General features: G+C 43.5%; 1 protein-coding gene across 1 annotated transcript in view; it reads left to right on the forward strand.

Annotated features, from left to right (window-relative positions):
- LOC137433799 (matrix metalloproteinase-16) overlaps positions 1–27,470 on the forward strand; it is a 155,291-nt gene that overhangs the window by 110,842 nt on the left and 16,979 nt on the right. The window contains exons 3-6 of the mRNA XM_068126157.2: positions 478–597; positions 3,866–4,170; positions 7,629–7,790; positions 14,326–14,543. Of these exons, the coding sequence (XP_067982258.1) occupies positions 478–597; positions 3,866–4,170; positions 7,629–7,790; positions 14,326–14,543 (805 nt within the window). The remainder of the gene's footprint in view (positions 1–477; positions 598–3,865; positions 4,171–7,628; positions 7,791–14,325; positions 14,544–27,470) is intronic.

Consider the following 27,470-nt stretch of genomic DNA (forward strand, 5'->3'; position numbering starts at 1 on the left):
TTAACTAAATTACCTGCTTCTGACATTGATAAGTCCTGCTTCGCTCTATACTATAGTCTCAAATAATTGTGGGAATCACTGAACAGGAGGAAAGTGAGAGAGAAGAACCATTTTGAGGTTTTGTTGAAATTGACAGGCTCATCCACTTTCTGAGCCTTTGCCGTTTGAATAACTTTGATTTGCTTGTACTTTTGCATTCGCTGCTCTATGATTCTCGCAAGTTTGATGATTATGGAATCTCCCAACTACAAACTTCTCTTTGACTATGACTCTCACTATGACTCCTTTTTTCTACCTTCTACATGTCTTCCAAAGTGATCCAAGTAGTAAAAGGTAAGCTCTTCCTCCTCACTGATATTTCCTTTCATAATTTTACCAACATCTAGCTTGTCAATATGGAATCATTTGACTTTCTGTGTAACTTCCCATTGGGGACTGATATTACTGGTGGAAGACGATATTGGTATTGTTCTGCAGGTGGATGAGACGACCACGGTGTGGCGTGCTAGACCGACCGATCTCTGGAGGAATTGTGGGTCGACGTAGACGCTATGCCCTCACTGGCCAGAAATGGCACCACAGACGGATCACTTACAGGTGCGCTCAACATTACTGGCACTAGGTGGCATTGTCTGCTCGACGTTGAGTAGAACCTGCACTTGGTAATCGGTAAGTGAATAGAACCACCTTTAGAGGCCATTTTTCCCTGCAGAGCGGGGGTTGGCCTTTTTCAGGCACCGTGGTCCCCTTTTTGAAGCAATGTTTTATGGCCGGATGCCCTTCCTGCCACCAACCCTGTTAGTCGCCTCTTGCGGCACACAGGGAATTACTAGTGAACTGGTACTCAATTTGCCGACCTCAGAAGGATGACAAGCTGAGTCAACCCCCCCGGCGTTAATTCAGCGATCGACCGGGATTTGAACCCAGGATCCTAGGATCCCAAGCCGGCACCCTAACCGCTAAGCCAACACCAGTAAGTGAATAAGCAAGACAAAGACTCCATCTGTCGACATTGCATTTCCGAGCTTCCAGTGGTCGCCCTATATTATTTGCTAGTAAATACAGATAATACAATTTATTCTTTCAAACCAAATGTTTTTCCAAAATATAAAACTTTTGGTATCAATAAACTGCTGTGTTTACAATACTCTATTGTATACTTTCCAGCGAATGCACCGTTATTCATATCCATGACTAATCTGGTCTCACCAAACCTACTGGAAAAGTAAAACATCCAGGAACTCACAATGCTTGTGAAAATATTTATTTGCCCACCTCTTCATGTTTCATTTGATTATACAAATGAAATGTACCAATCATCGGACACCACTGAAAAATCCACCAGTTGGCACCTGAGCTGAGCAAAGTGAAGGGTAAACCTTCCAATGTGACAACCGAATTGACCTTTTCATATTCCTGGATGCTTCCACCTGTCACGGAAATGCTGGCACGTTGCGTTACGTGATCTCAAAAGCCAACTGATTGAATTTTGCAGACAAAGTAAAATTCAATCATAACATCCACATGATAGATGTTAAATATAATTTAGAAAAATGTTACGTCTGATACAATTTAAGGCTACTACTATAACCTTAAGTTTGCTGCGTGGTGATTGCGAAACAGGTCTAGGAGAAATAATTAATAATTAATTGAGAAAATTACTGGACTAAAACTTTAAAACTTTACTTTAAAACTTTCAAAGTAAAAACTTTCAAAAGTGTACATTTTTGTAACACTTTTCAGAACATCATAGATGGAAGCTATTTACAAGCCGCAACATTTATTCTTGCCACAGCATATCCTTGGCACAAAATATGGCCTTGCAGAAAGTTGCTAAACTTTAAGAACACATCCTCATTCAGCTCGCTTAGGTAATGATATATTTTGACGCGTATCACGATACATTGCATCCCACGGTGTCACACTCTTGCCGTGCTCAATGACTTACAAGCAGCAACTGCACTTCTCGGTGGAAATGGTGTTTGCCGGACACGGTTTGCTTTTAATTTGGTTTTTGTAGCTGCTGGGAAACTTTACACGATGGTTAAAGAGTGCCGCATACTTCATTGTGGCCTTCCAGGGATGTGATGCGCAAGTTGACGTTCACTTTTCCAAAGGATGTTCCTCTCCAGGCCAATTGCTGAGATGAACTACAGATCCGCCACCATGTTTCATGAGATACTGTACATTGACTATGATCTCCTCTCCGCCATCAACAAACTGTCGTTGGTTTTTGCTGAACAATTCAAACTTGGAATCACCTCTATAAAGGGCACACATCCTGCTCTTTGTGGTCTGACACCCGTTTCGACATTTTGCTGCAGTTCCCTTTTCTCAGCAGTGGTGTTCAATCAGCTGCATGTCTATTGAGACCACCTTTTCCCCTGTATGTCGCTGATCTTGAGTTAACATTCCCACCTATCTTTACAGCTACATCATTGGCAAGATTTATACTTGACTGTCATCCATCATATGAAGAGCACACCCACTGTTTAGAGTTCTACCTGAGCCACATCTACTATTAATAGGGTCAATTTAATGGACACACTATTGGGTATTGCTTATAACTCCTCGCTGACACATAATTTTCACATAGGTTGTCCTTCATCCGCCTAAGTAATGTTTTCTACTTGCTTTTCTTACAGTATTTTAGTCTGGCAAAGCATTACTGAATTTGTACTAACTAGTAGACCCACTCACTACGGGAGCGGAAAAAAAGGGTCATTCCTCTTTGGGGTTTGTAGATTACAGTTGATCTATGGTCGGATCTCAAGAACATTGGGTGTGTGTGCATTTACCAAGTTTCTTGTGGAGAGATCGCCAAGTGGTTTAAGCATTTGAGCAAGCACTCCATTCAAAACCGTTAAGGAACGGCTGGCTTGGCAAACGCAAGCAAGCTGCTTGGTAAATGAGCACACCCCGGTCTTCCTCCCTTTAAGTTTTGTGTTAAACAGCAGGAGCGAGTTTCAAAAGTTCGCTATGAAAAATGCCATGGTAGCGGCAGAAAGGGCCATGTTATTAACCCAACATTTGTGGGTTATATAGAGTACAGTAGATCTTCACTCAGTTCTGTAAGTAAACCTTACTTCACGGATGCTGGGAGTCCTCCAAATTTCTTCATTTAGTGTTATAAAGAGCATTAGCGACTGTTTAGAAAGCTAATCATACGTGTTTGTGGTTTATAATATTTTTACTTCCTGTAGAAGCCGCTGCTCACACGGAAGCGCCATTATAACTATAAACTATTTATACACGTTATCACGGCAGGAAAAACGCTTTGGGAGAAGTGGGACATTATAAGTATTAATATTGTTTTGTAATAACATTAATAACATGCGATTATCATTAATTTTGTTATTAAAAGCATCTTTGGAAAAACGCCAAGATAAATCTTCTTATTTGGAAAAACGCCACGATAAATCTTCTTCTTTCGACAAACGCCACGATAAAGTTCACTTAATATGGCTATACACCTCAACACGCAACCCATTGATGGCAATGGTGGGGAAAACCCGCTCGGGGGAGAAAACCCCCTTGGGGAGGGAGGCGAATTAATGTGCTAAAACCTTCATTATGTACCCCCTTAGTCATCCTGTCAAGTTTGGTTGAGATTGGATAAGTAAGGACGGAATGTATTGGCATCAAAAATTCATCAGACAGACGGACAGACAGGCATGAAATGGCGTATTTTAGTATGATGATACTACTGAGCCTAGTATTATTCCCTGTATTGGTTTGATGCAAACAAATCGGCATCAACTGAATTGTGTGTGTGTTTGTCTTGAAAGTTGAATGTAGGGTATTACTTGGATGTTTCTTCCTTCGTCATCTCACTCTTTGCCATCTACCTTGAACCACCCCCTAGCCTCCAAAACTACACGCCAAAGGTGGGAGAAGCGAAGACCCATCAGGCGATCAGGCGTGCCTTCAACGTGTGGCAGCGTGTCACGCCCCTGTCTTTTGAAGAAGTAGAGTATGCTGAAGTGCAAAGTGGGCGTCGTGAGGCTGACATCCTCATTTTCTTTGCTTCTGGATTCCACCGTGATAGTTCTCCATTTGACGGCGAAGGTGGCTTCCTGGCTCACGCGTACTTTCCGGGTCCCGGAATTGGTGGAGACACTCACTTTGACGCCGATGAGCCCTGGACTCTTGGAAACAAGAACAACGATGGTTGGTGTAATGCAAGGTGTACACTTATCCAGTGTGATGGACTAATGGAATTTCTCGTGGGTTGGACGTGTGAAAATTGGGTATAAAACGTCAGGAGAGTTTAAAATGAACATGTTGGTGCGACAAGCTTTTTTCCTTGTCTGACAATTTATATTTGATATGAACTAACAGGTGAAATAGGACCTGAGTTAGAACAAAAACTGGACTACTTTATCCCATATTCAATTCTTTATCAATTGGTCCATTGCCAACTAATTGGTCCACTATCAATGAGTCCATGGTGAATTCATTGGTGCAGGGTGTACATCGATGCCTACTCGTATCATTATCCTTCATATTTTACATTCAAGCTCTTCTCTGAGCCTTGTGTTTGAACGGTTTAAAAAAAAAAAAACCTTTAGAGGCCATTTTCCCCCACAGAGCAGGGGTTGGCGATCGGTATGTTTGAAAGGTAAATGTAGGGAAATATTTGGATGCTTATTCCTTCATCATTAAGGGTTGAGGAGTAGCAGGTGAAACCCGAATCTTATCACGGTTCCCCCTGACGACTCCATCTTTGCTCTTTGCTTGTTCGAGCTCCTGTTCGAGTTTGAAAACAAGAATTTCAAAAGCTGCAATATCACATCTTGTTATAGGAGAAGCTTGTTATATTCCATCAAGAAACGTAAGGTGGATTATCTTGGACATATTCTTCGCCATGACTGTTTATAGGGAGAATTGTTGGTAGGTGAGGGTGAAGGCCAGAGAGCTAGAGGAGAATCAAGAATCGCGTCGATGGCCGTTACAAAGTAGTGGACAGGACTGAACGACACAGAATGTTTGAGGTTAATGGATGGATGGACGGCTTGGATGTCTATGGACTTCCGGATTGCCTGGCATGGATGTGATGGCACCTGACTGATCGATCTGATGAGATGTGACGACACGTGACCTGACCTGAATATCACAACTGACACAGATATGCAAGACTTCTGCCAATCGGTGGATTGCTGCTTCTTTTTTTTGCCTCCAAATTATTCAATGTTTAAATTGGATTATTTAACTTCGGCTGTTCAGGAGTGCTTTTGTATGAATGATTAATGGAAACAATTTTTTTCATGAAGCAGGGGGACATTTTTAACTTGTTAGTTGCATCTTCACTTTTGACAACATTTCAGTCCAAGTACTGCATTTGAATACAACAACACACAACAGGCATTTTAAGGCCATTTTCCCTGTAAGAGCGGGGGTTAGCCTTGCGGGCCCCATGACAATCTTCTCCATTTTGCCCTATTTTCTGCATCTCCCCTTGTTAACTCCTTGCCCGCATTTCTTCTTCCACCACCTTTAGCTAAGTCTTTCTCGGTCTTCCCCGTCCTCTACTTCCTTCTACATTCATTTCCATCACTCTTCTCAACCAGTCACTTTCATCCTTCCTCAACACATGACCAAACCATCTCAACCTGTTCCTCTTCACAGCATCAATCACAGGCTCAATCACATCAATCAATCACACACCACATCTCCCCTTGTTAACTCCTTGCCCGCATTTCTTCTTCCACCACCTTTAGCTAAGTCTTTCTCGGTCTTCCCCGTCCTCTACTTCCTTCTACATTCATTTCCATCACTCTTCTCAACCAGTCACTTTCATCCTTCCTCAACACATGACCAAACCATCTCAACCTGTTCCTCTTCACAGCATCAATCACAGGCTCTATTCCCATCATCCTTCACAATTCATCATTTGTCTTCCTCTCTCTCAACGATACTCCGCACATCCACCGAACCATTCGCATTTCCACCCTTTCCAGCCTTCGTTGCTGCTCTATGTTCATTACCCATGTCTCGCTCCCATAAATCATAACACTTCTCACACATGCAGCATACACCTTTCCCTTCAGCTTCAACGACACTCCCCTCCTCGTCAGCACACCACTCAGTTCCCGAAACTTCTTCCATGCACATCTCGCTCTAGTAACCGTTGCCGAGTCTGATCCACCTTCTCCATTCAGCATGTCTCCGAGGTAGCAAAATGTTTTCACACCTTCCAGTTTCATGCCGTCTCCAAGATCCAACTCAAGATTTCCTCCATATGCAGCTCTCTCTGTGCACACCTTACACTTGAATGTAGCTGCCACACTGGTTAATGACCCTCTCAGACCACTACATTTTTGATGAACCCACTCAGCGCACATTACTGTATTTTGACAACTACATTATTGCATCTCCACTTTTGACAACATTTCAGTCCAAATACTGTATTTGAATGCAGAAAACTAATATATTAGTGGTTTTTATCTCACCTGGAACGTTGTTCTGGGGAGCTTATGTGATGGTGCGTCGTCCGTCCATCAGTCCGACAGTCCGTAAACATTTGCAACTTCTCCAAAACTGCTGTTTGGATTGTAACCAAACTTGGCACAAATTATATTTTGTATGTTGCAACTCAAGTTTGTTCATGGCATTAAAAAAAATCTGGGTCAAATGGGGTTTACCGGTGGTCAAAGTGGGTCCAGGTTTGACCCCTCAAAATAGGTATTTGCTTTCTTCTCTGAAACTACACACACTATTTCGATGAAACTTCAACACAACCTTCATCACCAGTGATGTACCAAAGTTTGTTCACGGCATTAGAACAATCGTGGTCTGAGGAGGTATATGGGGGGATTGCCCCCCAAAATAGGTATTCTTTTGTTTGTTTAAAGTCTTATGATTATGTTAGTATGATTCCACAGGCTTCCCTGTCTTCCAGCAACCATTGAAATTGGTTCAAAATACCTCTGGTCATTGTAGCGTACCGCTTTATTCCACCAGGTGATCGCACATGGGGTATTGACCCTATTTTTTTATTTTCAGGTGTCAAATGTGAGGTGACAATCTTTAATGATGAGGATTAATTAACTTTTACACTCGTTAAGCTAAAAATATTGAATGCATGGAATTCTTGACCAATCAATGGTCCGACGCAAAGGACCAGCGAAGCTAATGAAACAGAGACACACCACAGTTCACACAAGCCACCTAAATGCCAGGTGCACGTTATACATTTTAAACCATACCGGAAGTGGTTTACCATCGATTTAAAACTCTACACTAGAGAGAACCTCTTGAAATCTGTCCACGTGTTGTGGCCTATTCGAGCTCCATACCTGATTTTATTGTAATGGCTTCTTTCTCAATCTTCCTGTTTGCCTCCCCAAAGTCTACCTCTTTTCCAACGTGGTTTTGTCTTGTGGGTAACAATTTTTTTTTTTTAACTTGTCTTTCCGTTTCTGTCTGATGTAAAGTTTACTGAACACATGTTTTTTCTTTCCTCTGAATCTCACCTCAGTTGATTCTGTTTATGTTTTCAAACTTCTCTTCTGATTCAACGGTCCTTGTTTGCTTCCGTTACGGCCCCTCAGTTCAGCTCTAAACGTTGTTTGCTCACGTTTGCCAAAGATTATTAGTTACTAAGATTGCATTTTTCTGTGCCACAGGGAATGATCTCTTCCTAGTCGCTGTCCACGAGTTAGGCCATGCCCTTGGCCTAGAGCACTCCAACGACCCAGCTGCCATAATGGCTCCTTTCTATCAGTACATGGACACGGAAGACTTTGTTCTGCCACGTGATGACGTCTTGGGTGTACAGCAAATTTATGGTGAGCATCCAAAATCTTTCCTCATAATCACTTTCCATGTTGTTTTTTTTAATCGTCCTTTTCCATCATGAAATTCCTAATTTTATTCACAAACTCTATGCAATATTAAGGCACACAAAACATATATCTGTGAAACGTAGGCGAATAAAACAAAATGGTGCAGCTCGACCATTTTATTCTGCATTATGCATTTTTATTTTTATTCTTTTTTTTTTTTTTGTATACAAGATCGAGGCTCGTGTAAGAGCTAACATTGATCACAAAAAGACAAACTGACACATAAAACATAAAACATGTGATAAAGGGAGCGGGAGACGAGATGGAGATAGTCAGGTTCACTATGTTTTTTCGATCAAAATTTTTGGAGATTAGCAAAACCATACATTTTTGAAATATTCAGAGCTCTCGCCGGACATAAACCAAAATCGAATCGGCTTGTTTTTGTCGCCTAACCAACTCATCAATCTAGTTTAGTCATAACCGCCTACAACCTTTTTGAGATATCGTGGTATATATCATTTTTGGCCACATCTGGAATCTCCCACAATGAAGCTAACTCTGAGGGCCTTTCAATCACTCACCGCAAGCAGGTTGGTGGTCTTTTGTCTTCTACCGACTCCTCTCCGGCCTTGCTCCCCCAGCTCTCTCTGTGCTCTGTCCCCCAAATATTCCTACAGGTCACACAAGATCTGCCAGCAACCCTCTTATGGTTAAACTGCCAAAATCAAGACTCTCTGCTCACCTTCGCTCCTTCATTCCTCTTTTCTCCCGCCTCCGGAACAAACTCCCTCACTCTCTTCAATCCCACTCCTCCCTCCAGGTCTTTAAACAGCTGTCCACCACCATCTCTTATCTTCCCCCATCCAAAACCTTGATCTTTTCTACCCCCTTAATTCACCCCAGATCCACTTTTTTGAAGTACCAACTTCTTTCCTTGAAGTCCCAACAGTGTACATGTGTTTTTTTTCCTCTCCCACCCTCCCCCCCTCCCCATGCCTCCTCACCCCAAGCCCCTTCCCTCCCACAGATCTCCCGATGTCCCTGCTCTCAAATGTTGTACTTGTGTGCTTCCCTCTCTTTCCCCCTCTTGTCTACCGCTCTCTTTGTCATATGTTTTATGTGTCAGTTTGATTTTTTGTGATCAATGTTAGCTCCGACACGAGCCTCGATCTTATATACAAAAAAAAAAAACTCCCATGGGTGAAGAGTCCCTTGAATAATTTAATAAAAATTCGTATCCGGATCCGGATCTGGATCTTCACTAAAATGTGATCATTTCGTCCTTGTCACACACCCAACCTGTCTACCAAATTTTGTCTGGTTCCGTCTATACTTTTTGAGAAATATTGCTCACAGATAGACTGTTTTCGGGGGTAAAAACACGAACCTCTGTCCACCTTTGGTGGTGGAGGTAACTATAGAAAATACATTGGTGGGTTTGTTTTTCATGTTCCTTCTGGATCAACGGGGTATGACTAACATTTGTCAGGATTAAAAGGCATGTTCCATTGATCAGGCCAATATCTAACTATTCCCAGATCAGCAGAGAGTGACGCAGCTGCAGTCTGCCTGCAATGTTGAGGGATGGTGGTACTGTATGAAACAAAGTTGAGGGATGATGGGACTGTATGAAACAATGTTGAGGAATGGTGGTACTGTATGAAACAAAGTTGAGGGATGATGGGACTGTATGACACAATGTTGAGGGATGGTGGTACTATATGACACAATGTTGAGGGATGGTGGTACTGTATGACACAATGTTGAGGGATGGTGGTACTGTATGAAACAATGTTGAGGGATGATGGTACTGTATGACACAATGTTGAGGGATGGTGGTACTGTATGACACAATGTTGAGGGATGTACTGTATGACACAATGTTGAGGGATGGTGGTACTGTATGAAACAATGTTGAGGGATGATGGTACTGTATGACACAATGTTGAGGGATGGTGGTACTGTATGACACAATGTTGAGGGATGTACTGTATGACACAATGTTGAGGGATGGTGGTACTGTATGAAACAATGTTGAGGGATGATGGTACTGTATGACACAATGTTGAGGGATGTACTGTATGACACAATGTTGAGGGATGGTGGTACTGTATGAAACAATGTTGAGGGATGTTGGTACTGTATGAAACAATGTTGAGGGATGTTGGTACTGTATGAAACAATGTTGAGGGATGGTGGTACTGTATGAAACAATGTTGAGGGATGATGGTACTGTATGACACAATGTTGAGGGATGGTGGTACTGTATGACACAATGTTGAGGGATGTACTGTATGACACAATGTTGAGGGATGGTGGTACTCTATGACACAATGTTGAGGGATGGTGGTACTGTATGACACAATGTTGAGGGATGGTGGTACTGTATGACACAATGTTAAGGGATGGTGGTACTCTATGACACAATGTTGAGGGATGGTGGTACTGTATGACACAATGTTAAGGGATGGTGGTACTCTATGACACAATGTTAAGGGATGGTGGTACTCTATGACACAATGTTGAGGGATGGTGGTACTGTATGACACAATGTTGAGGGATGGTGGTACTGTATGACACAATGTTAAGGGATGGTGGTACTCTATGACACAATGTTGAGGGATGGTGGTACTGTATGACACAATGTTAAGGGATGGTGGTACTCTATGACACAATGTTGAGGGATGGTGGTACTGTATGAAACAATGTTGAGGGACAGTTAAACCACTTGAATTTTGCCACGTGTACAGGTGAAAATTGCAAGTCATCTCCCCCACCTTACTGGGGGCAGGGTGTGGTAAGGGAGGGATTCATTCATTGGCATGACCTGACCCTGCAAAATTAGGTGATCAGACGAGGTGCTTTCAATTCGATATGGATCAAACATTTAGATTTAGATTCTTACATAATACTTTGTATATAATTGCTGATTGTATCGTATGATCAGTCCTCATTCCCAAGGAAAGTGGCCGCAGTAGCTTTATTTGAGGAAAGGCAGTCCATATTATGTAAGACCATTGTCAATATAATCGAAGCGAGAGAAGGTGTTTATTGTCATCTATCTATAATTCCAGTAATCTCTGTCTGTACGTTTGTACGTTTGTCTGTGACCGCTGTTTCTCGACAACCACGGGTCCGATATACTTTTAACTTGCCAGGTATATTGCTGGGGACCCGAGGATGTGCCTTTTCAAGGTTTCATATTAATCGGACAATTACTTACCGAGCTATGTCCAAAAAACGATTCAACCAATCAGAGAGCTTGCAGAGGGCTTTGCGAATGGACCAAACCATTCATGTAAATAGAGGGGGGGGGGGGGGTTCTGTGGTCGTTGCGAATGGACCAAACCATTCACATCGAATCATCGAATCACATCGAATGGACCAAACCGTTCGCTTTGGACCAAACCATTGCATGTAAATAGAGGGGGGGGGGGGGTTCTGTGGTCGTTGCGAATGGACCAAACCATTCATGTAAATAGAGGGGGGGGGGGGTTCTGTGGTCGTTACTGCCACGTGGTTTCAAAGTTTTTTTTTGTTGTTGTTGTTTGCACGCATGTTTTTTTGCACCCACGTACGGGCACGCCCTAGGATGTTTACACACACACACCCCTACACAAATTTTTTTTTTTTTTTTTTTTTTGGCAAGGAACGGGCACCCACGTACGGGCACGTCCTAGCTTATATATAGTACGGGCATGCCCTAGTATAATCTAATCCTATAAGCAGCCCTTATTTTATCCATGAGTAAATTTCAATGTTATTTAGTACTTTCTAAAAAGCTTTTAAGCACTTTCTTACAACCTGGATCATTATCACACAATGGCTTTTTATAAGCAGCTGCCGGCATAGCTATGTATGTAAGATGATCAAGAGGGTGTCGGGTAAGGGGCCCAGACTTTGAAAATCGAACATTTCACAAGTACATTGGTCGGTCTTGTGTGTTATCCTGTCTGTCTGTCTGTCTGTTTGTCTGTCCGTCAACCGCCTACAGGACACAATTTTAAATACATTTTCACAAAACTTCACCAGATGGTAGAGTTTGTCATAATAATGAAGCCTATTGATTTTGAGGTCAAATCTCTTGACTTGAAAATTGAACAGCGTTTGCACATTGTCACTAAATTGGGAAACCAACTATTTTTGAGGTCAAAAGGTCAAAGGTCGACTCAAAGTCAAACTTCTAAAATCGTCACTTTTCATCTGATTAACTTGAAAATGATTGAAAATCAGTCAATAACATTAGCTTGAAAATCAACAATTTTAATCCGATTGACCCGAGCTTTGATTAAGATCGTCAATTTTAATCTTTAAATTGGCATGTGTGGGAAAATTACACATCCAGACCAGGAATCGAACCCAAGTCCTCTGGTGAACTGTACCTGTGCTCTGCCATCTGAACTATCTGGGCAACCCTGACCAAGCATGCAATTTTACCACACGTAGAATTGCCACTATTTCGGTCAATGCTTCCGGGGCACTCGCTGCCTACCATAGGAGCACCATATATATATATATTGTGTGTGTGTGTGTGTGTGTGTGTGTGTGTGTGTGTGTGTGTGTGTGTGTGTGTGTGTGTGTGTGTGTGTGTGTGTGTGTGTGTGTCAACCATATATATATATACTGTTGCGGATCTCTCGAGCCCGTCGACGTACAGAGGGGGGGGTTAAACCCCTTTTCCCCCTTCGAGCTTCGAGTCCACGAGGCCGAGTCGCCACTCCCGTAGCGAGCATGCGGAAGGGTATCTGGTCGAGTTCCTATGTACCTTCGATACACATGCCGCCACGAGAACGGGGACTCAAATCTGAGAGTCCTTTTGGTGTTTTTTTGCAAACCCCAATCAGGCTTTCATGTGTCTTTCACTGAGGAGAGGCTTCCGTCTGGCCGCTCTGTCATAAAGCCCAGATCGGTGGAGTTTTGCAGTGATGGTTGTCCTTCTGGAAGTTTCTCCCATCTCCACACAGGATCTCTGGAGCTCAAACAGAGTGACCATCGGGTTCTTGGTCACCTCTCTTACCAAGGCCCTTCTCCCCCGACTGCTCAGTTTGGCCGGGCGGCCAGCTCCAGGAAGAGTCCTCGTTGTTCCAAACTTCTTCCATTTAAGAAATATGGAGGCCACTGTGCTCTTGGGAACCTTCAATGCAGCAGAGATTATTTTTGTAGGCTTCCCCAGATCTGTGCCTCGACACAATCCTGTCTCTGAGCTCTGCAGGCATTTCCTTCGACCTCATGGCTTGGTTTTTGCTCTGATATGCATTGTCCGCTGTGAGACCTTATATAGACAGGTGTGTGCCTTTCCAAATCATGTCCAATCAATTGAATTTACCACAGGTGGACTCAAATCAAGGTGTAGAAACATCTCAAAGATGATCAAGAGAAATGGGAGGCACCTGAGCTAAATTTCAAGTGTCATAGCAAAGGGTATGAATACTTACGTCAATGTGATATTTCAGTTTTTTCTTTTTAATAAATTTGCAAAACTTTCTAAAATCCTGTTTTCTCTTCGTCATTATGGGGTATTGAGTGTAGATTGATGAGGGAAAAAATGAATTTAAACGATTTCAGCATAAGGCTGCAACATAACAAAATGTGAAAAAAGTGAAGGGGTCTGAATACTTTCTGAATGCACTGCATATATATATTCAGGGTGAGGCAAAAGTAACGCCCGATTTCTGTTTATATATATATATATTTCTGTCAGTTGATTGTTTGTTTGCCATTTGTATTACAGTGTACAAGAAGGTAGAAATAAATGAATGACATGTTTATCTAACCATTTATTCGGGGGGAAATTCGCCAGAACAGAAACAGAACAGAAAGCCGAAAAAACAGAAATCGGGCGCTACTTTAGACTCACCGTGTGTGTGTGTATGTGTGTGTGTGTGTGTGTGTGTGTGTGTGTGTGTGTGTGTGTGTGTGTGTGTGTGTGTGTGTGTGTGTGCGCAGCTCTTTAACATTTGTTGCTCTTTAACAGGCACTATTATCCCACCTTGTGGTGTCGGCTGGGGAAGCTTGGCCCAAGTCTTTCATGAACCGGCTTGGCCATGCCTGACGACCGCCTAGTTAGGGCAGGAATTTGGAATTTGTTCATGGTGCTGGCGATAATCGCCTACTCTTTGCGAAGGACACCATGTGATCTTTAACGGCCACCAACCCGTGCTGGTAGACGGGAATCTTGGTTTAACGTCCATCCGAGGGACAGCACACACATTTGTGAATCACCCTGGTTGTGAAACACCAAACTGGCAGTTTATAGCTGGGTCGGAATTCGAACCCAGGCTAGACAGCTTGGAGGCGAAAAGAAAATACATTACTGTTTAAAAATAAGTAAAAAGTTAATAAGTTAGAAATTTTATGCTACAGTTTGATTTCATGAAACATTTTTGCTGAAAAAGACAAAATGATGGAAATGCCGGACAGAAAATGTTACCAAATTTGATAATCTTCCGTAAGTGTGCGATGGATTCTTCCACCGCTTAAAACTTATAGTGGATATGTATGATGATCACAATTCTGTGAAATGTTTTCCCCCGAGGTCCACCAGAAAAAGACTCTGAGCCGACAAAGCAGCCTTGGCCCCTTGCTCCTCATCGCCACGAGTTGCCGAGTTGGCCCAGCCGCCCGGGAAAGCGGTCACGTCTGCCTCATCAACCTGCGGAGCAGAAGCCAGATGTCGCCAGCTCTCTTCCCACCATTTGCCAAGGGAACTTTGATACCGTGGCTTTGCTGCGAGGAGAGCTGTTTGTTTTCAAGGTGCTTCTTGCATCCCCATTCCCTGTTTTCCTTTCCTTTTATCGACTGATATTCATTTGTACTTTATTGACACCAGCACAGGCGTTAATGTAAACTCGTTAGAAGTCATGTGACCATTGCACAATGCCCCTTTTGGAAGGAGGTTCATGGTAATGGCCTGTGGACATATTTCTATGGATTGATAATTCAATTTACTTGAGGTTTTTTTTCCCCAGCTGAATTAATTCTTCACCGAAAGTGGTTAATTTGCCATGAGGATGAGACTGTTAGATTTGCCGAGGTACAAACACCTGTTCCATTTGTCTAACCAGCATCTAATCAATGCCAGATCAGAATGAGACGCAGCTACTGTCTGCCTGTCAGTGGGGTACGATATGAAATGACGCATTATAGAGTCATCTGTAAAAATAGAGATGCTTTTTAACTCAACTGGACTATGTCCAGCTGAGTTTTTGTCGACACCCAGTGTCCGTCGTCCGTCTGTCGTCTCTCTGTCTGTCTGTCTGTCTCTCTGTCTGTCGCCTATAAACAATTCGCCATCTGCACTCTAAAAGTCACAAATATTGATGAAATTTGATGAAACTTGTTATGCAGCATCTTTAATACATAAACTACAGACTTGGCATTTAATATGGAATATTTTTTTTTTCTTGACTTCTTTTACTTTCTTAACTCAGTATATCAATCTGGTGAGTTTCTTTTACACTTTGGTGATTTATTTGTTAAAAGAACCATGTCACTGATTGTCTGTCGCAACAAGAAGTCAACAACAGGATTATATCACAGGTGGCGTGGCAAAATGTACGGACAGGTGCATTTGATGATTGGCTTCACAGTCGGGTATACAAGGGTTGTTGCGTTCTGTATTAGTGGAAAACAACTGCTGCACATCTCCAAAAGTTATTGCCGCTTCCTCTGGAGATGGTCCGTCCACTCGACAATGCTGTTTGTCATGGAGTGGTGGCTTTACGAAATTACGGCTTGAAAGAGCATGCTATTACTCGGCAGTATGGCATCACTCAAGGTCAGGTGTCAAAGATCCTGAAACGAAATGCTCAGAGGGGTGTCCTTACTCCAATACCGAGGCCAAGACGTCCCCGCAGAACCACAAGGAGGGATGATCGCCAGCTGCACCAGTTAGTCCGCAATGGCCGTCCCAAGTCAGCTAATCGGCTTAGGGCTGAGTGGCAGCAACTGACAAATGTGCCTGTATCCAGAAGGCTAGTCAACCAACGACTGGTTCAAGCAGGCTATCGTGCCAGGCGTCCCCTGAGAAAGCCACGCCTGACCAGACAACACCGCCAGCGCCGATTGCAGTGGGCCAGAGAGCTCCGTCAATGGCAGCCAGGATGCTGGAATCACGTGATCTTCAGTGACGAGTCTAGATTTCTGGTCTATCGTCAAGATGGCCGTGTCTGAGTGCGCAGACAAGTGCATGAAGCCTACAACAAAGATTGTATAGTGCCAAGAATCCAAGCTGGAGGTGGTGGGGTGACCGTTTGGGCTGCTTTTCATGCAGGGGGCAAAACTGACCTGGTTGTTCTGAATGGAAACCTGAACCAGTTCAAGTACAGGGCCATTCTGGAAGAAACATTGCTTCCATTTCCTCGTGCAGCCTTTCGAGGAAACTGTCTTCCAAGATGACAATGCACGGCCTCATCGTGCTCGCATGATCAAACACTTTCTTGCTGACCGTGGTGTAGAGCATATGGAGTGGCCTGCCATGTCCCCGGATATGAATCCGATAGAGAACTTGTGGGCAGAATTAACGCGTGAAATCGACCACTTGGACCAGCAGCCTACCTCTGTGCGTGAATTGCAGCAGACTATTGTCACTGCATGGCAAGCGATTCCTGTCCAAACCTTGGCAAATCTCGTGAACAGCATGCCTCAACGTGTACGTGCTCTCCTGAATTCTCGTGGGGGTTACACCAAGTACTGAACTGTAATTTTACTGTCCGTAATCCCAGTCATAATTTAACTTTTGTTTTTGTTAAAAAAATTTTTGGCTAATGTGCAAAATAAAGAGATACTTCTGGAAAACGTACAGAAGTTTAACACAGTACTGTCCATGAATTGAGTTTGATATCAGTTTACATCACTTTCAAGGATCAATTTATTTGTTTCGAAATGTCAAATGTGGTTTTTGTTTCTTTTAAAGGTCACATTAACAAAATCTAGAATAATTTCAACATAATTCCAATGAACTTTTGGTTCTAAGACATCTTGAAAAGTAAGTTCACCCCCACAAAAAAATATTCCATATTAAATGCCAAGTCTGTAGTTTGGGATTGCATTTGGGCGTTGCACGCCCAAAAATGGGCGCGACAGGGCGGCCATATTGAAAATCAATTTTTGTCATATATTTTTAGCACATATAAACTATATAGTTTGTGGTTCTATTATGCATATTCTAACCATATCGATATAGACCAGTTGAGTTCAGGTTCCCTGGAACCTCTAGTTTGGAGCATGGGAGGAAGTGTCCAAAATGGGAGCTTATGGATTAGGTCTCATCCGTCCGTCCGTCTGTCCGCAACCATATCTCAGAGATGTATGGACCAATTTTGTTCATGCTTGGCACAAACATAATACATGATGGTGTACATATGCATATCATTTTGTTTCGTGATGCGATTAAAGATGGCCTAATGGCGGCCATTTTAGTTGTAAAAAACCTGATGTTGAACACGTCCTCAACCATTTCTCGGACATGCATTTTACCGATCTTGTTCATACCTGCCACACAGATAATGAATGCCGGCTTACATATGCACGTCATTGTTTTCGAGATCAAATCCAAGATGGCCGACTGGCGGCTATTTTGTTACATAAACATGTCCCCTACCACTTCTCGACATGCATGGACGATTTTGTTCAAACTTGGCACAAAGACAATACATGAGAGTATACATGAGCAGTAGATTCTGTTTTGTAATCCGCCTCAAGATGGCCGACTGGTGGCCTTTAACAAACCTGGCATGCCCAATGCCAATTCCAACACTCTGAGCCGCCTTCCACTTCTACTAACTGGGCCTGATGTTCCAATTGATCCTTTCAATCCTGTTCTGGAGGATTGAAATCCTGTTCTTGATCCTGTTCCAATTCCAATTCCTGGAGAAGTGACTCTCTTAATGGACCATGACATTTATGTATGTCTTTTAATTCTCGTTTAGATGAGGAACCAGACGAGGCCCAATAAACGGACTTGAGGCACTCCAACCTCCAATGGGTGATGATAGGAGAGGAGAGGGATTCATTGATAGCAATGCATTTGACTGTGAAAGTAGAGGAAGTCAGAAAGTCATGTGTGAAGGTGGTCTTGCGGTAGGGGAGAACGGGGTAAATACGGACACAGATTTTTAAACCTCTGTATCTGCACAACGAGTAGTATAACTCTCAAATTAACATGGTAGCAGATACATATGAGGCATCCCCTCAATATGAGATAGATACATACCTAAAACGTTTTTCTATATTTAAGTTATCTTTAAGAAACCATTTTCGTAAGTGTCCGCAATTCCCCGCCCGCTAGCGGGGAAAACCGGACACCTGGTGGGGCAACTACGGACAAGTGAAGAAGTCGACTTTTAGGGTCTTGCATAAGCCCCCTCCCCTTTTCAAACAGGCTAAACGACCTTTTAAGACACCAGAGATGCTAAGTAGTTATCTTCTCAATAGGCCTACAATGAAATGTTCCCAATAGGCCTACAATGAAATATTTTCGTCTATAGATTAACATTGAAATGTGTAATATTTGTTTGTCGTATATTGTTATTTTTTTAAATGAAGTGATCACTCGAGTTACAAGTCCTGCACTAATGACTGTGTTTCCTTTCTTTAACTTGATGAAGTTATTGGACAAGGTCTTTTAAACCAATACACATAAACAATTTTAATAAGCCTTCATCACACACCAAAATAAAATGAAACTTTAGAAAACAAATGACAATCGAAACACAAAACAAACGAGATTTGTGAAACACTTTCATTCTTGATCTGGAACCCATCAATGTTCCAGTCAGACAATTGGTGAGTTGGAAGCTACATGTTTCTGCAAAAGGACAATTTTAACTGTAAGACACACAAATACAAGGAAGTTATCAGGGGTGAATGTGTTAAATTAAATTAACATTAAAAATTAAATGTGCAATTAACATTAAATGCATTAGAATTCAATATAGACCGCAGAAAACATGAATGGGGCAATAGCGGACACCCGTCCGCAATTACCCCACATTGACCTTTGACACACGATACTTTCCTCCACACAACACTGTCTCATTGCATCAATTGACACTGTATGTACGTAAACCATGCTTCAAACTGAATACACGTTTCTAATAAAATCGATGATTAACCAAAACGACTGACAGCAATAAACCCAAACAGCAAAATCTAGGAACACATTTTAGGGGGTGTACTTAACTCTCTGACTGAGTACTTCTCTTTAAATGAGGCAAATAATAGAAGTTAGCTGGTATTTACCTTGTTACCTGCTAGGCCACTCACGAGTGATGACGGAACAGCGCCAGCTATCGCGAAATTCCTGTAACAGCCTTGTCCGCAATTACCCCATGTCCGTATTTACCCCGTTCTCCCCTATGTCAGAGACAGCGAGCTTCACAAGCATAGCAGGATGCTAGACTGTGTTGAATTCCCGATATATGCCAAAAAAAAGACAGTCCTGACCTCTTGTTTTAGTTTTAGGGCGTCTGACTATTCCTAAGAGAGAAGCAGCGGCATGTCCAGCGTTGAGTGGCTGGGATGGAATCCAAACAGATGTCAGATATTGGGCTGGTTGAAAAGAGGAAAGAAACACTTGAGCTCAACAGCGATGACAACAGCGATGACGGATTCCATGACTTTGTATAAAATTGGAAATATGCTTACTATCCTGTAGTTGAAAGGATCTAGTATTGCACCCTTCTAGTTGATGGGAGTGATGTTTGCTGAATTCCATGCAGAAGTGAGATGGCCAAAGGAGAAGAACAGTCTGAATAGGACCGACAGAGTGGGGAGCAAGAATGGCAAAACATGATACAAGAACATGGGCGATGATGCCATCTGGACGCATCGCCAAAACATGATCAAGACTGGACGGAGGTTTCTCTTCCTTCTCGGTTCAGAACGACGCAAAGTCCAGGAGACATTGGGTATGGAGGTGTAAGATGGGAACATGGTGGGATGGGTTTGGTACCTGAGATTTGGAGACAAATATGGAGTTGAAACTGTAAGACACAGCGATGGTGTGGAGAGGGAGCATACCCTAGACACGAACTTGATAAGGTGCCACCATGACTTTGAAGAAGGATGCTGGTTGGAGAGTTCAGCTTTGAGATGGTTACTGGCTTGCCTCAGGATGGACACGCACTATTTCCTAGCCTTAAGGAATGACCTAAAGGTGATCTCTGTCGAGTTCGCCTTCCATGTTGAAAAGGCAAGCTGTTTGACCACAACTGCCTTGCCAGAAGAGTTGGTGTACCAGGGTTGAGAAGATTAGTCAGGTGGGATGGAATAAGTAGTTGCAAGAGATATAATTGTATTTTGTGAAAGTATTTCTACGTAACATCAATGTTAGATGTAGTGGAGGTGAACGCCCAATCCTTTTGTTAAATGACAGGTTACCAGCCATGTTAGTTGGCCGAAGCTAACAGCCAGATTTAGTGGTATTGAGATTGTTCCCTCACAAAATCCAGTGAATATGGGCTTTGACAAGAACATAGAGAAGCCAACAAGGGCAGAGGAGGAACAGGAGAGGTTAGCTGGAAAGTTTAGCATTCCTATTAGGCCTCAAGCTGAGGCCTGAAATAGTGCCAAAAAAATGAGTTTCGTTCCGAACTCGTGGGACTACGATTTCTATGCATTTTTTTATTGTATATAACATGCCTGACCTTGTGTTAAAAGTTTAACTCTGAAATCCTGCCAGTTTCCGTGAACGACCACGTCAAACTCGGTCATGTAGAGTCAAAAAGGAGGATTTTTAGCTCCGGTACCGACTTTGCGGCGTGGTATCTCCGTCAGTACATATAATTCAGCCTAGGAATATATGCTCGGCACAGACCTCCCATGGTGCTGTGGCCCTGCCAGTTTTGAAGGCTCTTACTTACGCACGCATCATACAGCGGAAATGTAAAAAATGTACTTTTGTCGTATGTACCTACTGTAAAATTCAATGAATTTCTCCGAAATTAACCCAAAATATTTTCGAAACCATCAGATATCCTCTCGAAAATGGGTAAGCTTGGCATATGGAAGGGATACTGCATATTGACGACGTTTCGTGGTTGTCTGGAAAACAACTGATGAAGGGGGCGACACTAAAAATGCCTCCAGATGCATATGGGGACCGCATAATGACCACGGATAGCATAGTGAATGTAGAGTAGGGAAGCTTGGTATTATGGTCGGCGGTATGAATCCGATGAATACATGATAATCCATTGATACAATAAGTATCAATCCATAGATAATAAGGCACACACCTGAAGTAAATCGCATGATAGTTTATTCACCGTCGTGTCAATACGCAAAGATACAGGCTTCGATGTACGCGAAAATTCTGAATGTCCACGGGCTCAAGTAGCACAAATCTTCTTAAAATTTCAAGGCAATCGGATGAAAATTGAGGATTTTAGAAATTCGACAAAGTTGGTGAACTTTGGTCTATGGTGACCTATTGACCTTTTGATCCCAAAAACAATAAGCTTCTTGCTTATGATCAACTCTACCATTTGGTGAAGTTTCGTGAAGATTGGTTGAAAATTGTGACCTGTAGGCGCCTGACTGACAGACAGACAAACAAAGAAACAGACAGACAGAAAAACAGACAGACAGACAAACAGACAGAATAACACACAAGATCAAGCAATATACTTGAAAAATCTCAAGTAGAATTAATCAGCAATTATTTAGCTCCGGTAGAACAGCAAGGTGATAGTGAGCATTTTATTATTAAAATTAGTATACAGTGCACGTTTTTATGCCTCCGCAGGACGGTTGTCCGTCCGGTTGTCGGTCCGTACCAGACTTTCGTTTCCAGAATAACCGCTTATGGGATTGGCTTATTGGTATGAACTGTAATAATTGGTATGATAACAAAATTGGTATGAACTGTAATGCAAAGATGAAATGGTTCCATTTTGGGTTGAAGAAGTCAAAGGGACCATGGTCATGTGACCTTTAATTTAAAATCTTGGTTACCACAACTTGTGGACGAGAGAAGGCATTTCAATCAAACTTGACAGTAAATATCGCGGATGCTTCTTCATGGTGGTCGAACCCTTCCCCCTCCTCCCCCCAATGCAATTCGGGGGCAAAATCTTCCCCATTCTGTCCTGCTGCCCGGAATCGTCAGGTCAGCGCTTTATTAGGGTCAGAGTGCCGATTGGTCCCCATGGACCGTCCCTTTCCCTCTTGTCCCTGTTTCTCTCTTTCTCCAACTCTGACGTGGCCCTGACTTCGTGAAGGTGGGTCACACCATCCTCGATGTGGGGGATCTCTGGGTCGTTTCTGGGAGATCGATCCGCTGTCTTTGTGTCACGGGCTTGTTCGAGAGAACTGTCCGAAGTGATACAACAACAACCAAATTTGACACCACAATGGCCTGCTGTGCAAAGATGGACAGATTAAATTTTTGGGTGTAACAGGACATGTGCCCTTTGAAAATATTTTTGCAGATCATAACTCGAGTTTGAAACATCTGAGGTTTTACCTCAGTCATGTGACCTTTAATCGAGATCAAACGTAAACAGTGGGTTGACATCGAACGCAGGCAGACGCATATCCAATATCACCCACCGATGCAGACATTGTACAACAGAGCTCGTTTCGTCCCACCCTGCACAATAACGTGGGGTATAATAATTAGCAGTGTCGGTAGATCCTAGACTCGTGGAGGTAGATCCTAGACTCGTGGAGGTGTATCCTAGACTCGTGGAGGTAGATCCTAGACTCGTGGAAGTAGATCCTAGACTCGTGGAGGTAGATCCTGGACTCGTGGAGGTAGATCCTAGACTCGTGGAGGTGTATCCTAGACTCGTGGAGGTAGATCCTAGACTCGTGGAGGTAGATCCTGGACTCGTGGAGGTAGATTGTAGACTCGTGGAGGTGTATTGTAGACTCGTGGAGGTGTTTCGTAGACTCGTGGAGGTGTATCGTAGACTCGTGGAGGTAGATCCTAGACTCGTGGAGGTGTATCATAGACTCGTGGAGGTGTTGGTGAACTCGACGTTGACCAGATGCTGGTGTCTGTTGGCAAGATTGTGACACTCACCGTCCAATTGCAGCCACGTCTGCAGGCATTCACGATATTTACTCCATCCAAGAGGCGTAAACGGCGAAGTTATGTCATTCACGACGTGTTCAAAGTGCATGAAGCACTTTAAACGCGATTTTCCCGAGGCCATGACTAAACATTCAGCGCTACATGGGCGCCGCCATTTTGTATGTCATGTGACCCAAGCAAGTGTTCTGATAGGCCTAGATTCAACATCAGTGCCTTCGATGCAAGACAAAGTAGTGCGACATAAACGCGTGAAAAACTTTCAAACTGGCAGGATCTGTTAGTTAAACTTTTTGTATGTGCTACAACTCGGCACGTACTCAGATTACCAGTGATTATTTTTTAGTCTCTCTGACCTCGGAACGGGATTGAACGATACACGGTGTCAGCTTGAGGCCTATATGTACAGAAGGGAGGATGTGCCATTCATTATATCAGAGATGCGAGTTGGGAAGTTCACAGATTGGGTCTACCCACAATGTCGTAGAAAGCCTCAGCTGCTATGCCATGAGTGGTTATTGAGAAGCTGACGCCACCGGCACCCAGTGTGTTCTGGGAAGTAACTTCCTCTAACGTCAACAGACGTGCTTGTACAATGTCGTGTTCGGTTCTCCCAGAACCGAAACTGGTGTCATCAAGAAGCAAGGAGAAACACGAGCTAACAGAGCACGACCAGTGCCTAAAACTGTTTATTTCATGCATGTGCACAGAGTATTGCAATCCCAATGTCCACTGATGCGCAGACACAACATAGCAATACATCACATCCTCCTCAGTCAATTAACAACCTTTAAACCTCCCAAGAGCAATTTTAATCATAAATCCTCCAGAAATGCCCATTGCTTTCTCATCTAGTACACAAGATTTCAAGGAGAGCATTGAATACTTCAGTCGTTATACATTGCATGCTTGGCCTTTAATTTTTACAGCCATGGCAATCTGGTTGTTTTGGTTTTCGATTCCTTTGTGGGTACTGCCTCTTGACGGTCTCAGGGGCAATGCCGACCTTGGGGCCGACACTGCAACGTTGTTCTCGTCTGGTACCTACCTGTGTGCCACTCCCCTTATGTTCAGGAGCTTCCTCCACTTCTGCTGAAAAATCAACATCACTGGTGACTTGCGATGACAATGTCGAAGCTCGGCGTCCAATCTGGTCGGCATGTCGTTTCTACGTCTGCTGAATGCCTCCAGTTGACACTTCAACAGTATATGGAATAAGGCCCGTTCACTTGGAAATGTGACCAGGTACACACATGTCGCCCAAACTGTAATTTCGAACTGAAACATATTGTCCAATCTCAAACTTCTGAATTTCCCTCAAATCATCAGCTAACTTTTGTGACAGATGTTTATGCTCAACCGCGGTGTTGATGTTGGGCACAACTGTGTGTATATGTGTACGGAGCTTCCTATTCATGAGCGTCTCTGCCTGGTATTTGTGTCATTGTGGACTGTGGTGTTTTGCGATAACTCGACAGAAATCGCGACACACGGGAGTGCAAGGAACCATTCATTTTGCGCGGTACCGATTTCACAGTTTGCACCACATGTTCCGCTAGCCGGTTTGTCGCTGGATGGTATGGAGCACTTCTGACGTGTCGAGCTCCGTTCATGTTCAAGAACTTTGCAAATTATTCGCTCGTAAAACACGGTCCATTGTCCCGATGCAAGAGTGTGAGGTATGCCCTGTGCAGCAAACGCTTCTCACAATTTGTTGATTGTGACCTCACTAGTTACCTTTGTAGTGAAATATACTTCAATCCACTTTGAGTATGCATTGACCAGGATGAATAGTATCTTTCCTCAGAACGGTCCTACATATTATACGTGTATGCGCGACCATAGTTGACTCGTGTACTCCTCAGGATGCAGCGGTGCTTTGGAAGGAAGTTTCTGGTACGCCTGACATTCATGACTATCCTTTGACTCTTTGCTCCGTCATTATCCATTCATGGCCACCACATGTAGCTTCCTGCCAAAGCCCTCATCCTTACAATGCCTGGGTGGCCCTTGTGCAGCATGGCAACCATCTGACACTGACATTGGGGTGACAGTACCACATGTGCTGCCCATAGCACAGAACCTACATGAACACTTAGTTCCTGTTTATGACTAATGAATGGTCTGAACTCTTCCTGTGGCAATTTGGCTGGTCAATCTCCGATGGCGTACTCACAAATGTGTGAAAGGACAGGGTCCTTGCCTGTCATCAGCCGTACAGTGTAGGGGTGATTAGGGGTGATCGGTGAACCCTCCATTGTGTCCATTAAGAGAGTCACTTCTCCAGGAATTGGAACATCAAGCCCAGTTAGTACAAGTGGAAGACGGCTCAGAGTGTCTGAATTGGCATTGGCCATGCCAGGTTTGTATAAATAAAATTAAAAAAACACCTTTAGAGGCCATTTTTCCCTGCAAGCGGGGGTTGGCCTTTTTCGGGGACCGTGGTTGTTGTTGTTTTTTATGGGTCCCATTTTTGAAGCAATGTTTTACGGCCGGATGCTCTTCCTGCCGCCAACCCTTTTTGTCGCCTTTTTACGACAAACAGGGAATTACCAGTGAACTGGTACTCAGTTTGCCGACCTCAGAAGGATGACAGGCTGAGTCAACCCCCTGGCGTTAATTCAGCGATCGGCCGGGATTCGAACCCAGGATCCTAGGATCCTAAGCTGGCACCCTAGCCGCTAGCCCAACATCAGGCTGTATACGATGTGATAATAATAGTAGGCTGCGAGGGTTAATGCCCAACGCCAAACTCGAGGCGATGCCATTGGTGGAATAGCCCGCTTTTCATTCAATAACCCGAGCAAGGATTTGAAAAGCACGGCCATACAGATGGATGAGGAATTTCTGGACTCCAAAAATTACTGGGAGGCCTTCCTAATCGATCTGCGAATATCTGCACTCTGCAATATTCAACATGCACGAAGTATAGCCATTCGGTCTCTCTGTCCAACCAGGCATCATGTGCTCCAGCATCACTCTGACACCATATGCACTGGCGTCACATGGCACCACTAGTTTCTTGCTATCATCGTACTGAGTCATGACATGTGTGGATTTCAGTAAGCACTTTGGTTTTGAAATGCTATTTGTTGATCCTTTTTCCATTGCCACCGCACCTCCTTCCGTAGTAGGCGATGTCGAGGTCCAAGTACAGATGCTAAATGCAGCAAAAACTTGCCATAGTAGTTCAGTAGCCCCAAGAAAGACTTTAGTTCTTTTACATTCTTTGGTGCAAGACCACGGTGATTGCTCTGACCTCATTTGTCGGCTGTATCCCGTTCACGGTTAACTTGTGACCGAGGTATGTGACTTCAGCAGCGCGAAAAACACATTTATCTCGTAATTGCAATCCCGCATCTTGTAACTTCTTGAACACACTCTCAAGGTTGCAAAGATAGTCGCTAACAGAATCTCCTATTACGATCAAATCATCAAGGTAGACCACGACTCCTGGAATCCCCACAATAAAATTTCCCATTGTGCGTTGGAATACTGATGGCGTGGTTGATACACCAAATGGTAATCGTTTGTACGTGAACAGTCCATGATGTATGTTTATTGTGGCAAATTCATGCAAACCTTTCGACAAAACCAACTGCTGGCAGGTGTGGCCCAAGTCTAGCTATATGAAGAACTTCCCCCCAGAAAATGTTGTGAATAGCTCATCAATGCACGGAATTGGATAAGCGTCTGAGCAGGCTGTCAGATTGAGTGGAACCTTGTAGTCTCCGCATATACAAACTAAGCCATCTCCTTCCGTAACCGGGATAATTGGAGCTGCCCAACAAGATAATTTACTGGTTCTATGATCCCGTCCTATAGCAACCAATCCAAATCCTGATCTACCTTCCCTCTCAGCAGAAATGGCACCGGGTGGGCTTTCACAAACTTAGGAATTGCGTTTATGTCGATATCTAGCTGGACCTCTGTTCCTTTCAGTTTTTCCAGCTCAGATGTGAAAAGATTCCCAAAGTCTGTGAGGAGTTTCCTCAATTGACCACTGGTATTGAGGTTGTTTACATCCTGCCGATTCAAGCGGATTGCCCGGAGCCAATCCTGTCTCATCAGACTAGGCCCTGAACCTCTCACCACAATTAAGGTCAACCCTGCCTTCTGAGTGCCATAAGTTATAGCGACTTCGCATTCTCCCACAATATCCACAGATTCACCAGTATACGTGCGTAATATGGTCTGGGGCAGATTGTAGGTCTGTTTTGGGTTGTCTGCCCTCCACTTCTCCTGGAACATATAGCCTCACTAATCAGTGACCCCGTATCTATTTGCATAGACACTTTGCTGCCTTGTACCCACAACCTACCAACTAATGGTCGGGATTTAGATTATTTGTTCAATTGATGAAAAAGACTGTACGTGTCCCCTTCATTTTCATCCTCCAATTGATATGTCTGGTATTTCGATTTTTTGCCTGTTCTCTGTGGAGAGCTGTTCATGCTCCGAGGAATGCTTTGGATCTTGGGCTTCGATGACAGACTCTTGCAAAATGACCCTTTTGCCACGGACATGGCAGTCCACTTTTCTATCTGAACACTCGCTAGCTTGATTATGAGCCGTCCTCCCACAGCAATTGCATTTAACTATGGACGCTGCCCACCTCTCTCAAAAGATGTATAGCGGGGGTT

The sequence above is a fragment of the Myxine glutinosa genome, chromosome 10 (assembly GCF_964187855.1).
Source record: "Myxine glutinosa chromosome 10, kmMyxGlut1.1, whole genome shotgun sequence".
Lineage (NCBI taxonomy): Eukaryota > Metazoa > Chordata > Myxini > Myxiniformes > Myxinidae > Myxine > Myxine glutinosa.